The sequence below is a fragment of the Mus caroli genome, unplaced genomic scaffold (assembly GCF_978045245.1).
Source record: "Mus caroli unplaced genomic scaffold, Mus_caroli_1 scaffold_7, whole genome shotgun sequence".
Taxonomy (NCBI): domain Eukaryota; kingdom Metazoa; phylum Chordata; class Mammalia; order Rodentia; family Muridae; genus Mus; species Mus caroli.
This window is the reverse complement of record NW_028227262.1, coordinates 91851323-91868974: the sequence shown is the minus strand read 5'-3', so window position 1 is coordinate 91868974 and position 17652 is coordinate 91851323. Positions and strand designations below refer to the sequence as shown.

Below are 17652 nucleotides of genomic sequence, written 5' to 3'. Positions count from 1 at the left end.
AGGAGATGACCATGTGGTTTTTGTCTTTGAGTTTGTTTATATACTGGATTACGTTGATGGATTTCCGTATATTGAACCATCCCTGCATCCCTGGGATGAAACCTACTTGGTCAGGATGGATGATTGTTTTGATGTGTTCTTGGATTCGGTTAGCAAGAACTTTATTGAGGATTTTTGCATCAATATTCATAAGGGATATTGGTCTGAAGTTTTCTATCTTTGTTGGGTCTTTTTGTGGTTTAGGTATCAGAGTAATTGTGGCTTCATAGAATGAGTTGGGTAGAGTACCTTCTGTTTCTATTTTGTGGAATAGTTTGTGAAGAACTGGGATTAGATCTTCTTTGAAGGTCTGATAGAACTCTGCACTAAACCCATCTGGTCCTGGGCTTTTTTTAGTTGGGAGACTATTAATGACTGCTTCTATTTCTTTGGGGGATATAGGGCTGTTTAGATCATTAACCTGATCTTGATTCAACTTTGGTACCTGGTATCTGTCTAGGAACTTCTCCATTTCATCCAGGTTCTCCAGTTTTGTTGAGTATAGCCTTTGGTAGAAGGATCTGATGGTGTTTTGGATGTCTTCAGGATCTGTTGTTATGTCTCCTTTTTCATTTCTGATTTTGTTAATTAGGATGCTTTCCCTGTGCCCTCTAGTGAGTCTGGCTAAGGGTTTATCTATCTTGTTGATTTTCTCAAAGAACCAGCTCCTTGATTGGTTGATTCTTTGAATAGTTTTTCTTGTTTCCACTTGGTTGATTTCACCCCTGAGTTTGATTATTTCCTGCCGTCTACTCCTCTTGGGTGAATTTGCTTCCTTTTGTTCTAGTGCTTTTAGGTGTGTTGTCAAGCTGCTAATGTGTGCTCTCTCTAGTTTCCTTTTGGAGGCACTCAGAGCTATGAGTTTTCCTCTTAAAAATGCTTTCATTGCGTCCCATAAGTTTGGGTATGTTGTGGCTTCATTTTCATTGAACTCTAAAAAGTCCTTAATTTTTTTCTTTATTCCTTCCTTGACCAAGGTATCATTGAGAAGAGTGTTGTTCAGTTTCCACGTGAAGGTTGGCTTTCTATTATTTATTTTGTTATTGAAGATCAGCCTTAGTCCATGGTGATCTGATAGGATGCATGGGACAATTTCAATATTTTTATATCTGTTGAGGCCTGTTTTGTGACCAATTATGTGGTCAATTTTGGAGAAGGTACCATGAGGTGCTGAGAAGAAGGTATATCCTTTTGTTTTAGGATAGAATGTTCTGTAGATATCTGCCAGATCCATTTGATTCATAATTTCTCTTAGTTTCACTGTGTCCCTGTTTAGTTTCTGTTTCCATGATCTGTCCATTGGTGAAAGTGGTGTGTTGAAGTCTCCCACTATTATTGTATGAGGTGCAATGTGTGCTTTGAGCTTTACTAAAGTTTCTTTAATGAATGTGGCTGCCTTTGTATTTGGAGCATAGATATTCAGGATTGATAGTTCCTCTTGGAGGATTTTACCTTTGATGAGTATGAAGTGTCCCTCCCTGTCTTTTTTAATGACTTTGGGTTGGAAGTCAATCTTATCAGATATTAGAATGGCTACTCCAGCTTGTTTCTTCATGCCATTTGCTTGGAAAATTGTTTTCCAGCCTTTCATTCTGAGGTAGTGTCTATCCTTTTCTCTGAGATGAGTTTCCTGTAAGAAGCAAAATGTTGGGTCTTGTTTGTGTAGCCATTTTGTTAGTCTATGTCTTTTTATCGGGGAGTTGAGTCCATTGATATTAAGAGATATTAAGGAAAAGTAATTGTTGTTTCCTGTTATTTTTGATGTTAAAGTTGGCATTTTGTTCTTGTGGCTGTCTTCTTTTAGGTTTGTTGAGGGATTACCTTCTTGTTGTTTCTAGGGCGTGGTTCCTGTCCTTGTATTGGTTTTTTTCTGTTATTATCCTTTGAAGGGCTGGATTCGTGGAGAGATAATGTGTGAATTTGGTTTTGTCGTGGAATACTTTGGTTTCTCCATCTATGTTAATTGAGAGTTTGGCTGGGTATAGTAGCCTGGGCTGGAATTTGTGTTCTTTTAGTGTCTGTATAACATCTGTCCAGGATCTTCTGGCTTTCATAGTCTCTGGTGAAAAGTCTGGTGTAATTCTGATAGGCTTGCCTTTATATGTTACTTGGCCTTTTTCTCTTACTGCTTTTAGTATTCTATCTTTATTTAGAGCATTTGTTGCTCTGATTATTATGTGTCGGGAGGTATTTCTTTTCTGGTCCAGTCTATTTGGAGTTCTGTAGGCTTCTTGTATGTTCATGGGCATCTCTTTCTTTAGATTTGGGAAGTTTTCTTCTATAATTTTGTTGAAGATGTTTGCTGGTCCTTTGAGTTGAAAATCTTCATTCTCATCCACTCCTATTATCCGTAGGTTTGGTCTTCTCATTGTGTCCTTTATTTCTTGGATGTTTTGAGTTAGGATCTTTTTGCATTTTACATTTTCCTTGATTGTTGTGCCGATGTTCTCTATGGAATCTTCTGCACCTGAGATTCTCTCTTCCATCTCTTGTATTCTGTTGCTGATGCTCGTATCTATGGTTCCAGATTTCTTTCCTAGGGTTTCTATCTCCAGTGTTGCCTCATTTTGGGTTTTCTTTATTGTGTCTACTTCCCTTTTTAGGTCTAGTATGGTTTTGTTCATTTCCATCATCTGTTTGGATGTGTTTTCCTGTTTTTCTGTAAGGACTTCTACCTGTTTGATTATGTTATCATGTTTTTCTTTAAGGATTTGTAACTCTTTAGCAGTGTTCTCCTGCAATTCTTTAAGGGATTTTTGTGCTTCCTCTTTATTGTCTTCTGCCTTTTTAGCAGTGTTCTCCTGCATTTCTTTAAGTGTGTTATTAAAGTCCTTCTTGAAGTCCTCTATCATCATCAGGAGATATGCTTTTAAATCCGTGTCTAGCTTTTCCGGTGTGTTGGGGTGCCCTGGACTGGGCGAAGTGGGGGTGCTGGGTTCTGATGATGGTGAGTGGTCTTGGTTTCTGTTAGTAAGATTATTACGTTTACCTTTCGCCATCTGGTAATCTCTGGGGTTAGTTGTTATCGTTGTCACTATTTAAAGATTGGAGCAGAAGCTGTGTTCCACTCACCAGCAGTCTCTAAATCCTGCGGCGGGGGGTCGTGGGTAGCTGACGGTACCCCGGTGCTGGTCCAGCCGGAAGAGGCCTGTGGTCCTACTCAGGCCGTTTTTCTGCTTCCCTAACTAATGCAGTCTCTGGTCCCGCGTGCAATTGGATTGGAGCAGAAGCTGTGTTCCACTCTCCAGAAGTCTTAAGATTCTGTGGTGGGTGTTGTGGGTAGCTGGTGAGTGTCAGCTGACCCTGCGCCCCAGCTGCCCCGGTGCTTTTCTGACCGGAAGAGGGTTGTGGCCCTATGTAGGCCGGATTTCTCTCTCCCCAACCAGAGCAGTCTCAGGTCCCGCGTGATTGGACTGGAGCAGAAGCTGTGTTCCACTCACCAGCAGTCCCAAAATCCTGCGGCGGGGATCGTGGGTAGCTGGCGGGTGTCAGGCAACCCTGCGCTCCCGCTACCCTGGCGCTGATCCGGCTGGGTGAGGCCTGTGGTCCTACTCAGGCCGGTTTTCTGCTTCCCTAACTAATGCAGTCTCAGGTCCCGCGCAATTGGATTGGAGCAGAAGCTGTGTTCCACTCACCAGCAGTCCCAAAATCCTGCGGCGGGGGTCGTGGGTAGCTGGCGGGTGTCAGGCAACCCTGCGCTCCTGCTACCCTGGCGCTGATCTGGCCGGGTGAGGCCTGTGGCCCTACTCAGGCCAGTTTCTGCTTCCCTAACTAATGCAGTCTCAGGTCCCGCGCAATTGGATTGGAGCAGAAGCTGTGCTCCACTCACCAGAAGTCTTAAGATCCTGTGGCGGGTGTTGTGGGTAGCTGGCGAGTGTCAGCAGACCCTGAGCCCCAGCTGCCCAGGTGCTTTTTCGACACCTTTATTCTTAAATGCTGCATAATGGATACATTTTTTCTTGTAAAAATTTTATAAACTTAATTTCTTGCTAATTCTGAACAGTTGATTTATCTTTGGGGATATGGCTATGTCGCAAGAATTTATTGAAAATTAAAAATAAATTATTTTAATATTGAAAAAAAAAGAAAATGAAGGCACAACATACCCAAACCTATGGGACACAATGAAAGCATTTCTAAGAGGGAAACTCATAGATCTGAGTGCCTCCAAAAAGAAACTAGAGAGAGCACAGATTAGCAGCTTTACAACACATCTAAAATCTCTAGAAAAAAAGGAAGCAAATTCACCCAAGGGGAGTAGACGGCAGGAAATAATCAAACTCAGGGGCGAAATCAACCAAGTGGAAACAAGAAGAACTATTCAAAGAATTAACCAAACGAGGAGTTGGTTCATTGAGAAAATCAACAAGATAAATAAACCCTTAGCTCGACTCACTAGAGGGCACAGGGACACCATCCTAATTAACAAAATCAGAAATGAAAAGGGAGACATAACAACAGATCCTGAAGAAATCCAAAAACACCATCAGATCCTTCTACAAAAGGCTATACTCAACAAAACTGGAAAACCTGGACGAAATGGACAAATTTCTAGACAGATACCAGGTACCAAAGTTAAATCAGGATCAAGTTAACGATCTAAACAATCCCATATCCCCTAAAGAAATAGAAGCAGTCATTAATAGTCTCCCAGCCAAAAAAAGCCCAGGACCAGATGGGTTTAGTGCAGAGTTCTATCAGACCTTCAAAGAAGATCTAATTCCAGTTCTGCACACATTATTCCACAAAATAGAAGTAGAAGGTACTCTACCCAACTCATTCTATGAAGCCACAATTACTCTGATACCTAAACCACAGAAAGATCCAACAAAGGTAGAGACCTTCAGTCCAATTTCCCTTATGAATATCGATGCAAAAATACTCAATAAAATTCTTGCTAACCGAATCCAAGCACACATTAAAGCAATTATCCATCCTGACCAAGTAGGTTTTATTCCAGGGATGCAGGGATGGTTTAATATATGGGAATCCATCAACGTAATCCATTATATAAACAAACTCAAAGACAAAAACCACATGATCATCTCGTTAGATGCGGAAAAAGCATTTGACAAGATCCAACACCCATTCATGATAAAAGTCTTGGAAAGATCAGGAATTCAAGGCCCGTACCTAAACATGATAAAAGCAATCTACAGCAAACCAGTAGCCAACATCAAAGTAAATGGAGAGAAGCTTGAAGCAATCCCACTAAAATCAGGGACTAGACAAGGCTGCCCACTTTCTCCCTACCTATTCAACATAGTACTTGAAGTCGTAGCCAGAGAAATTCGACAACAAAAGGAGATCAAGGGGATATAAATTGGAAAAGATGAAGTCAAGATATCACTTTTTGCAGATGATATGATAGTATATATAAGTGACCCTAAAAATTCCACCAGAGAACTCCTAAACCTGATAAACAGCTTCAGTGAAGTAGCTGGATACAAAATTAACTCAAACAAGTCAATGGCCTTTCTCTACACAAAGAATAAACAGGCTGAGAAAGAAATTAGGGAAACAACACCCTTCTCAATAGTCACAAATAATATAAAATATCTTGGTGTGACTCTAACTAAGGAAGTGAAAGATCTGTATGATAAGAACTTCAAGTCTCTGAAGAAAGAAATTAAAGAAGATCTCAGAAGATGGAAAGATCTCCCATGCTCATGGATTGGCAGAATCAATATTGTAAAAATGGCTATCTTGCCAAAAGCAATCTACAGATTCAATGCAATTCCCATCAAAATTCCAACTCAATTCTTCAACGAATTAGAAAGTGCAATCTGCAGATTCATCTGGAATAACAAAAAACCTAGGATAGCAAAACCTCTTCTCAAGGATAAAAGAACCTCTTCGGGAATCACCATGCTTGACCTAAAGCTGTACTACAGAGCAATTGTGATAAAAACTTCATGGTATTGGTATAGGTACAGACAAATAGACCAATGGAATAGAATTGAAGACCCAGAAATGAACCCACACACCTATGGTCACTTGATATTTCACAAGGGAGCTAAAACCATCCAGTGGAAAAAAGACACCATTTTCAACTAATGCTGCTGGCACAACTGGTGGTTATCATGTAGAAGAATGTGAATTGATCCATTCCTATCTCCTTGTACTAAGGTCAAATCTAAGTGGATCAAGGAGCTCCACATAAAACCAGAGACACTGAAACTTATAGAGGAGAAAGTGGGGAAAAGCCTGGAAGATATGGGCACAGGGGAAAATTCCTGAATAGAACAGCAATGGCTTGTGCTCTAAGATCGAGAATTAACAAATGGGACCTCATAAAATTGCAAAGCTTCTGTAAGACATAAGACACGGTCAATAAGACAAAAAGGCTACCAACAGATTGGGAAAGGATCTTTACCTATCCTAAATCAGATATGGGACTAATATCCAATATATACAAAGAGCTTATTGTATTTCTTATAGTTGCCATTGACTTGAAATTCTTCTCTGTCACCTTGTATATTTGGTTTATTTTATAGTGTCCCACATACACAATACTTTCTAGGCCTACACTCTGCCAACTGAGGTACAATTTTAACAACACAGCCTGATTTCTGGTGACAATATAGTCATATTTCCTCCTATGTGTGTGACCTGTAAGAGAATTTAATATATAATGTCAGAATTTAATAATATCTCTCTGTAATGGTAAGGTAAGAAAAATCCTTTACTCTTAGTGTGTTTGGAGAAGGTGACAGTTTCCTAATTTTCTCAAAAGAGCTGTTAATTTCTAGGTGAGATACTGAAGGCACTGTCAGGTAAGTATGGAGGGTATCATGAATGCTTTTGAAACAGGATGGATACCTTGGGGAATCTAAATACTTTTTCTAATTTTCTTAAACTGGATATTATTATTCTTCCTTTTGTTTGTTCACAATGACTGGGAACAGTTAATCTCCACACTCTGTTATGGCCTGGAGAGAATATCTCACACCTGGGAAATACAGAGCTCAGCTGTTCCTACTTTACTATTCTCCTGAAATTAGAGAAGTTCACTTTTCCTTTTGATGGTACCACTTTGTAACTATGTTCAGGTCAAAAATGCCTACTCCACATGGCATGATAACTGTTGGTCTAGAGGGAGATTAGGTGATGCCATTTCTTCCATATAAACTATATGTTAGGGTCTCTTTCCACAAGGATGTTTATCGGAGGCTCAGACGGTAAGTATTTTTTTTTTTTAATTCTCTTCATTATAGTGAGAGCAGTAGGGGGTAGAATGAAGCAGGATTCTGTAATAAATGATTAAAGTATTATCTGCTTACAACTTTACTTTTGAACTATATTGTATCATAAGTAAACCAGAGACGCTTGTATACATAGGAATGTCAGTGTAATGATTAACAAAAGAATACAGATTTCAATCAGTTTGATCTCTTCTATAGTAGACAGGGCCTAACAAAAGGATGGATAGAGACAGGAAAAGCTAAAAGGCTGAAGATGATCATTGAGAATTATATATTAAATTAAAATATAATGACACCCATTAGTTTTTATATTGAATCTACACTGACCTATATTTAAAATGTAACTCCATCACAATCTATTTTTAAAAAAATATGTAATTTTAATTTATTTTTACACTACATTTTCCATTCTCCACTCATCTCAACCTTTTAAAGAGCCTATCTGATGGAGGATTGTATTGACTATGTGTTCTAAGAAATCTAAGATCATGGTTCCATCTAGGTATGGCCACGTTTGTTAGGTTTCCATCCCTGTAACAAAACACTTGAGCTGTCTTAATGAGTTAATACCAAATGACAATCATTTATTGTTTTGCACAGGTCAATTTTAATATTGATGCATTTGAATTGTGTTTTGTATTTTTCCATTCTACTCATTTCTCACTTCATGGAATTTGTGATGACACTCTGTGTATGATTGTTTCCCCAGTCTCTGCAGTGACATTCCTGCTGCTGCTGCTGCTGCTGCTTCATCTTAAGGGAACTGGCTTTTGACTTAGATTATAAAGCTCAACATCTGTATGTCTTCAGTTACACCTGTGCTAAACTTAATTTACAAACAAGAATTACTGCATTTAAATTATTTCAGAGTGTCAGGTAAGAGCTATCAATTACTACTTTATTAAAAAGCATCAAAGATTCTTGCTGGCATTCTATATTTTATAAAGATTTCATGGAATTAATTTTTGATACCAAGTACTTTCTCTTTCGGGGATTTCTAAAAAATGTTTTTGTGTTTCTAACAATGGACAACCAACAATTTCACTTGTCACCTGAAAGTCACATATTCACTTCATGTACTCTCTGAGCAGTCATACAGCTTATAGGTCATTACCCACCAAATGTGTTGACACATAAAAATGAAAATGACACTTTGGAGTTACTATGCTTGTATGTTTCTTATACTATTAAGTCTTCAGAAACAGAATACATGGATTAGTATACATACACAAACAAACTGTTCTAGATTCAAATATTGTTATAATGAAGAGGTAGAGTGAGAGTGTAGAGCTGTGCATGAAGACAAGTTCTCTCTCTCATTCTGTCTCTCTGTGCCTCTGTCTCTGTCTCTGTCTCTCTGTCTCTCTCTCTCTTATGCTTTTCAAACACATGCCTGCAGACTGCTTAGTCTTTTGGTCAATTTAATAGTCATGGCTTCTCCACTACCATAAATGTTTGTGGGTATACTATGGGTTTTAGTACTTACAAGTAAATATTGCAATTTAAACTAATGTGGATGTCAGAAATGCACTTTTCTTTTTTAATAAAAGATGATTTTTATAAGTACATATCCCTGTTAACAAACCTGTTTACTCATGATAGCAATTTTCTTTTTTCACCAACCCTCAGCTCCAATGAGCCTCAATTAAAAATGCCAATTTATGAATTAGAAGGTTTGTTATTTTCTGTATGGTATAAATATTTACAAAGCAATGGGTATGAAATAGAGAGGATGAAGTGCATATTTTTGCAATAAGAAAAAAACATTTTACATTATTATCTTTTACCTTATTATATTAACATCTTTTTATATTAATTATAATTCCTGTGAATCTTAATATTATCGAAGCATAATTAATAATAAATTATCGTATCAATATGGCTTGTCTATTTGTAGGTTTAAAATTAGAATTGGGCTACAGTTCTTACATTTTGCAGTCTAAGGCATGAATTAATAATTTTCCTGCAGCTTTATTTATCTTTCTTTCTATATATGTATATATGTGTGTATATGTATATGTATATGTATATGTATATTTTGTCTACATATAGTATCTGTGTACCTCTTGCATGCTTGGTCAGACAGAGTTTGTATCTCCTTCAACCCCAGTCACATATGATCACAAGCCACGATGTCATTGCTGAGAACCAAACCCAGGTCTTTCCAAAAGGAAAACATGTTCTTGACCATCTCCACTGTGTATCCTGGAGCCTTTATAAACAGAAAACCTACTGTTTATGTCTGTTGGTGAGAGAGTTCGATATTTTGGATCTGGTAATTGGCATGAATCCATTCCTTTACTAGATTAAGCTTTTCAGGCACAAAATAATGTAAATATTAAAGTGTGACTTATGGTGAGATAGTCATAGAGAAGTTAAAGGATGGTCTCAGACACTAGCTTCTGCATTATTTCTATACATACATGCATCTGTCTATATATGTGGAATATGTGTGAACTTGAAAATATAATTGGACACTCTTTTTCTCACAAGAATCTGATTCAGTGTAGTCATTTTCAATTTCTCTATCACAAGCTGATTTAAAGTAATGAATTAAATTAATTACATAATAAATTTATCCTGGTCACCAGGTCAAATAACTAACATAGTCACTAAATGTAAGACTGTTGAGTGAAATGGTGAAAAGTGTGTGGGTTCTGATGACGTGTGGTAACGCTTTTTTTCTACTGCATGGGAAGGAATATGTTTTGAAAGAAAAATATACAAATAGCCTCACTATCTGGTTATCTTCAGTGAGTTCATGTTTGTCATACCATGTTGATAATAGTGTTTATCTTAGCACCCAAGTTCTTTCTTATTGGAGAGATGTATGTAGCCGGTAGTAACTACCGAAACCAGTAAAGCAAAAAAAGAGCATTGACCATATAGGGGTGTGGTGGAAGCAATAGAGAGAAGAATAGCAGGGCACAAATGATCTCAGCAGTGCACTAGGGAAATGGCCGCTTCTCAGATTGTGGAGGGAGATATATACAGAAGAATGAGGTAAGTAGTTGAAATACCAACATAGATTTCTGAAAAGCCATAACTATTCATTCTATTAACTAATTACACTGCCCCTCCAAAATGTAAAGAAAAAATACTATCTGTCTTGGTAGCTGGGACTTAGTTCTTTAAATCTGAAGTTTCACAAAATGTCATAGGATGGGACCTAAAGAAGGAGAGGCCTAGGACCATTTAGAACCACACAATTAATCATCATAGGGTATGGATATTAAGCTAATGGTCTCAAACTGTATCTATATTTTAAATTCATATTTTATTGATATAAGATTTCCTTGAAAAAGGAACATCAAAAACATAGGTTAAGACCTTAGGCTGATTAAAATACTGGGGTTACCATGAATTACCACTGTGATTGCATTAGAATAACAAGTTAAACATGGATAGTTGCAAACTAGAGTACAGTAAATTTATAGAACATAATACTAAATCACCTGATATATTGGATTTCTTTGGAAAATATTTTCAGATTATTGTAACATTCATTCTGCCATAGGAATATGATTAACATTCTGTGCGTATCACTACTATTTATGCATTAAGTATGAAATGAGGCAATTAAATAACTATGAGGCATGAGACTCATCTAATACAGGGCTACAATGAGTATTCTGTATAGATATGACTATGATTATATTTATTATCTATAATTTTCTCTCTATACAGCAGATATATTGAAGACATAGAAATGTTGCTATGATGTACAGTCTGTAAGATCAAGAGTTAAAGAGTCATGATATTCAAGAATTAGTTTGAAAAATAGAATGTTAATATAGGCAGTGTATTACAATCTTGATGTGTGCTCTATTATTTTTTTCAGATATATGAAATAAACTTCTACTCATCTTAAGATGAGTTGAATCTCTACTTATGTTGTCAATCCAGAATGTTCTTTATTTCCAAGCTGGGCTTGGAGTCCTAGCCAATATGTTTCTTGTTTGTTTCTATATTTACATAATTCTATGTCACAGACCTAAGTCCACAGACATGATCTCCTGTCAACTGACCTTTGTTCACATAATCATGTTACTCACTGGAGGGAATATTTGGCTTACAGACATATTTGAATCACTGAACATTGAGAATGGATTCATATGTAAGGCAACTTTTTACATAAGCAGAGTGATGAGAGGCCTCTCTATGTGCATCACCTGCCTCCTGAGTGTGTTCCAGGCTGTCACCATCAGTCCCAGTACCTCCTTGTTGGCAAAATTTAAACAAAAACTAAAAAAATACATGATATATTCTTTCTTATGTATATGGTTTTTCAATTTGTCCTTCAATAGTAACCAGATCTTTTATGTTGGTGCTTATACCAATGTGAGTGGGACCAACCAGATGAAGGCCACTAGATCCTGCTCACTCTTACCCATGAACTACATCATCAGAGGACTTATTTTAACAGTGACAACTTCCAGAGATATGTTTCTTGTAGGAGTCATGCTGACTACAAGTACATATATGGTGATTATCTTGTTCAGACATCAGAGGCAATGCAAGTATCTTCATAGCATCAGTCACCCGAGAGCATCCCCTGAGAAAAAGGCCACTCAGACCATCTTGTTGCTAGTGGTTTGCTTTGTGGTCATGTATTGGGTAGACTTCATTATCTCAATGACCTCATTTTTGTTATGGATGTATGACTCAGTCATCCTGACTGTTCAGAAGTTTGTGATGAATGCCTATCCCACAATTACTCCTTTGGTACAGATCAGTTTTGATAGCAGAATAATCATTATGCTGAAAAAGCTCCAGTCAAAATATCACCATACATTTTTTTAAAAAAGATGTTTAATCTCTTCTTTAAAAACTATTTTTTAATTTCTTAATTTTATGTAGAAGTGTTGTGCCAGAGTGCATGCATGTGTGCATTCCTGGTGTCCACAGATGTGAGAAGATGTCATGGGATCGCATGGAACTTGACATAGAGCTGGTTATAGAGAATCTTCCTGTGCAGCCACAGTCACTTTGTCTCTAAATTAGAGATTCTTTTTATACTTTAATGGGTCAAGTAGCAAAGCAAAGTTCTTCATATGATTTTAAGTAAAATGTGCTATTACACATATACATTCTTTTGACACTTCTGTTTTCAAGTAGTAGAGTGTTCTTAAGTTAATTTTACACAGTAAGTTGATACTTCCACATAAATTCTCTTTCTCCTATTTCCTTTATATAATTAATATTGCTTTGATGATGAGGTCACTGAAAAGAAGATCCTTTTTGATATTCACTTTTAAGCTTTCTTTTGTTTTTAATTTACATTCACTAATCAAAAATATTTTATTTTGTTGTAGCTATATTTTCCCCTAATTATAATTTATGTGGATCCACAAAAAGAATGTGAATTTTAAGTTTCCATTTTTACCACAGTTATTTAATGAGTCGTTTATGAAACTATCATGTGCCTGTTTAATTGTTCTTCATTTTATCTATTTATTGAAATATTAATGGCAAATAATTTTTTATATCCATGGACATGTTGTACAATGTGTTTATTGTGTATCTATATCCATTTATGTACGTGTGAGTTCGCAGCTGAAGGATATATGTATGTGTACACATTGAGAGTAGGAGTTAATGTTGGCTGTTGTCCTTCGTCTGCCATTCATCTTGTGTCTTGATAGGGCATCTCTCTCTGTGACCTGTACCAAGATGGTAGTCTCAGTGTTTTTCCTGTTTCTCTCTCTCTAGCTCTTTGACCACAAGTATTTACCATAATACTCTATCATTGCAACATTGCTTTTCTTTTATTGAAAAAATTTTTTTCACATAATATATTCTGATTAGAGTTTTCACATCTCCTGCTCCTCTCAGTTTTATACTCTTGCCTCAATCTCCAACCCCATCAATTCATAACTATCTATTCTATTTTCCCTTTTTAGAGAGATGCAATGTTGTGCTAGGAAGTGTTTATGAATGCCAAAAGACCACCAGGGAGCCAGTTTTGATGTAATTTTACCAGGGTCACTTTATTACAAGCTCAGGCTTGGGGTCTCTTCTAACCGAACCCTAAGAAAGCAGGAATAGATGGCAGAGAAGCCTGGAACCCTCAGCAGGACAAGGTTTTATGGAGGCTGGTTTCAAGATGGAATAGGTTTGTCATCGGAGACTCCTTCTCCTCCTTCTCTTATCCTATACTTAAACCTTGTGGTTATGTGGGTTATGGATTGATTTGGAATGACTTAATAGTTAAAATTCACATATAAGTAATAATGTATACCATGTTTGTTTTTGTAGGTCTGTTTACACAACTCTGAATGAGGTTTTCCTGTTTTATCCTTTTACCTGCCAATGCCATTAATTAAATGGCTGAGTAATGTTCTATTATTGAAATATATTACATTTTCTTTGCTCATTTATCTGTTGATGGATATCTTGGTTGTTTCCAATTTCTGGATATGATGAATATTCAGTGCCCATGTAGTAGGGTGAAATTTCCTACTGGTTTATGTTTTTTTGTTGGTTATTATATTTTTTTAGATTTCAAGTGTTACTCCCATTCCTAGATTTCTCTCCACAAATGCCCCATCCTCTCCCCCTGCCCCCTTCCCCTATGAGTGTGCTTCAAATCCCACCTCAGCACCATAGCATTCCCCTATGCTGGGGCATCAAGCCACAACAGGATCAAGGGCCTCCTTTCTCATCGATGGTAGATAAGGCAATTCTCTGCTACATATGCAGCTCATGTCATAGGTCCCTCCATGTGTACTCTTTGTTTGGTCGTTTAGTCCTTGGGAGCTCTGGGGCAGGGGCTTCTGGTTGGTGGATATTGTTATTCTTCCTATGGGGTTGCAAACCACTTCAGCTCCTTCAGACCTTGCCCTAACTCATCCATTTTGGTCCCCTTGCTCAGTCTTATGTTTGACTGTATGCATCAGCTTCAGTATTGGTCTGCTTCTGGCAGAGCCTCTTAGGGAACAGCTATCACCAGGCTCCTAATAGCACATGTTTTTTTGGCATTAGCCATAGTGTCTGGACTTAGTGTCTGCAATGGAATATATCCCTAGGTGGGGCAGACTCTGAATGGCCTTTCCTTCAGTCTCTGCTCCACTCTTTGTCCCTGCATTCTCTTTTTACAGGAGGAATTCCAGATTATTACTTTTGATGTGGGTGGTAAATGAAAAGTGAGCTATAACAACAGAAACTGAAGAACTTAAAAAAATTATCAGATGCTACTACAAAAGCTTATACTCAACCAAACTTTAAAATCTAGATGAAATGGATGATTGATTTTCTAGACAAATATCAGGTACCAAAGTTTAATCAGGATCTGATAAAACATCTAAACCCTCCCATAACCCCTAAAGAAATAGAAGCAGGCATTAAAAGTCTCCCAACCAAAACATGCCCAAGTCCAGATGGTCTTAGTGCAGAATTCTATCAGACCTTCAAAGAAGATTTAATACCAATACTTCTCAAACTATTCCACAAAATAGAAACAGAAGGAACCCTACCCAATACATTCTATGAAGCCACAGTTACACTGATACCTAAACCAGGCAAAGACCCAACAAAGAAAATAAGTTCAGACCAATTTCCCTCATGAATATTGATGAAAAATTAATCAATAAAATCTTTTAAAAACTAAATCCAAGAACAAGTCAAAAATGATCATTCACTATGATCAAGTAAGCTTCATCCCAGGGATTCAGGAATGGTTCAATATAAGGACATCCATAAAGTAATACAATATATAAACAAACTCAAAGAAAAAAAACCTTATGATCATTTCATTAGATGCTGAAAAATCTTTTGACAAACTACAACACCCATTATGTCAAAAGTATTGAAGAGATCAGGAATTCAAGTCCATACCTAAAGATAATATAAGCAATATACAACAAACCAACAGCCAACATAAAACTAAATGGAGAGAATTTTGAAGCCGTCCCACTAAAATCAGGGAGAAGACAAGGCTACCCACTCTTTCACTATCTATTCAATATAGTACTCAAAGTTCAGCCAGAGCAATTAGGCAACAAAAGGAGATCAAAGGGATAAAAATTGGGAAGGAAGAAGTGAAGTCACTATTTGTGGTTGATATGTTAGCATACATAAGTGACCCCCCCAAAATCCAGGAGAGATACACAACTTCAGCAAAGTGACAGGATATAAATTAACTCAAACAAATTAGTAGATTTCCTCTACTCACAGGATAAACAGGCTGAGAAAGAAATTAGGGGAACAACACCATTCATAATAGTCACAAATAATATAAAATATCTTGGTGTGACTCTAACCAAGCAAGTGAAAGATCTGTATGACAAGAACTTCAAGTATTTAAAGAAAGAAATTGAAGATTTCAGAAGATGGAAAGATCTCCCATGATTATGGATCCGCAGGATTAACACAGTGAAAATGGCCATCTTACCAAAAGCAATCTACAGATTCAATGCAATACCCATCAAAATTCCAACATCAAAATTCAACTCTTCACAGAGATAGAAAAAGCAATGTCCAAATTTATCTGGAATAACAAAATACCCAGGATAGCAAAAACCATTCTCACAAATTGGAAAGGAAGAAGTGAATATGTCACTATTTGCAGAAGATATGTTAGTGCACATAAGTGACCCCAAAAAATCCAGGATAGAATGCCTAAAGCTGATAAAACCTTCAGCAAAGTGTCAGAATATAAAATTAACTCAAATTCATAGCTTTCTTCTCAAATGATAAACATTCTGAGAAAGAAATTAGGGGAATAACACCATTCAGAATACAATAATACAAAATATCTTGGTGTGACTCTAACTAATCAAATGAAACATCTGTCCAACAAGAACTTCAATCCTCTAAAGAAAGAAATTGAAGAAGACCTCAGAAGATGGAAACAAGAAACCCAGGATAGCAAAAAGCATTCTCAACAATAAAATTACTTCTGGGGGAATCATCATCCGTGACCTCAAGTCATACTAGAGATTAATAGTGATAAAAATCGAATGGAATTGGTACAGAGACAAGCAGGTCAATCAGTGGAATAGGACTAAAGAAATAAACTCATAAACCTTTGGTCACTTGATCTTTTTCAAAGAAGCTAAAACCATCCAGTGGAAAAAAAGCCAGCATTTTCTATAAATGGTCCTGGTTCAACTGGTAGTTGGCATGTAGAGGAATGCAAATTGATCCATTCTTATCTCCTTGTACAAAGCTGAAGTCTAGCTGGACCAAGGACCTCCATATACAACAAGGTACGCTGAATCTCATAGAAGAGAAAATGGGAAAGAACCTTGAACACGTTGGCACAGGTGAAAATTTCCTGAATGTGTGTATGTTTAATATTGGTATATATGCATACTTTTTAAATTTATTTACATTCCAAATGTTATCCCCCTTCCCAGTTTCTCCTCCACAATCCCCTAACTTTCCCTACTTCCCCCTGCTTCTATGTAAGTGTTTCCACACATACACCCACACTCCTGCCTCACCAACCTAGCACTACCTTGTGCTGGAGCATGGCTCCACAACAGGACCAAGTGCATCCCCTCCCATTGATGCCAGACAAGGCAATCTTCTGCTCCATATACAGTTTGTGCCATGGGTCCCTCTAGGTGTACTCTTTGTTTGGTGGTTTAGTCCCTGGGATTTTTGGGGTTCTGATGGTTGATATTGTTGTTCTTCCTATGGGGTTCCAACCCCCTTCAGCTCCTACAGCCATTGCTCTTACTCCTCCTTTGGGCTCTGCATGCTAAGTCTGATGGTTAGTTGTAACCGTCAATAGTTTTGATATGGGTGGGTGGCCCCACCTCTCAACTGGGGGCCTTGTCTAACCAAGAGATATGGTCTCTACTTCTTTGTTAGGTATTTTGGCTAATGTCACCCCTGTTGGGTTCTGGGAGACTTTTGCTTCCCTGGCTCCTGGAACTTTCTAGTGGCTACCCCAGCTTCCACATCCTCCACTGCTACACACCTCTATTCAATATCCTGATCCTCTGTACTTCTCTTCTGTCTCCTCTCACACCTGATCCTTTCCCGTTTTCCCCTCCCCTCCCTTGTCTCTCTCAAGTCCCTCCTTCCCTCTATCTCCTATGATTATTTTGTTTCTTGTTCTATGTAGGATTGAAGCATCCATACTTTGCTCTTACTTCTTCTTAAGCTCCATATGTTTGTGGGTTATATTGTGAGTTTTGTGAGCTTTTGTTATACTATCCTCTTATCAGTGAGTACATACCATGTGTGTTCTTTAATGTCTGGGTTACCTCAATCAGGATGCTTTCCATTCCCATTCATTTGATTGCAGATTTCATGAAGTCATTTTTAATAGATGAATATTCCTCCACTGTGTAAGTGTATCACACATTATGCATCCATTCTTATGTTGAGAAACATCTGGGTTGTTTCCAGCTTCTGGCTATTATAAATAAGGCTGCTATAAACATAGTGGAGCATG

At 37.5% G+C, this 17652-nt stretch overlaps 1 protein-coding gene across 1 annotated transcript; it reads left to right on the top strand.

Annotated features, from left to right (window-relative positions):
- Positions 1-7951: 7951 nt before the first annotated feature.
- LOC110287705 (putative vomeronasal receptor-like protein 4) lies at positions 7952-13616 on the top strand. The gene is made up of 2 exons (XM_085840589.1): positions 7952-8120; positions 11086-13616. The coding sequence occupies exon 2, from the start codon at positions 11136-11138 to the stop codon at positions 12045-12047; it is 912 nt and encodes a 303-aa protein (XP_085696715.1). The 5' UTR covers positions 7952-8120; positions 11086-11135; the 3' UTR covers positions 12048-13616.
- Positions 13617-17652: the final 4036 nt, after the last annotated feature.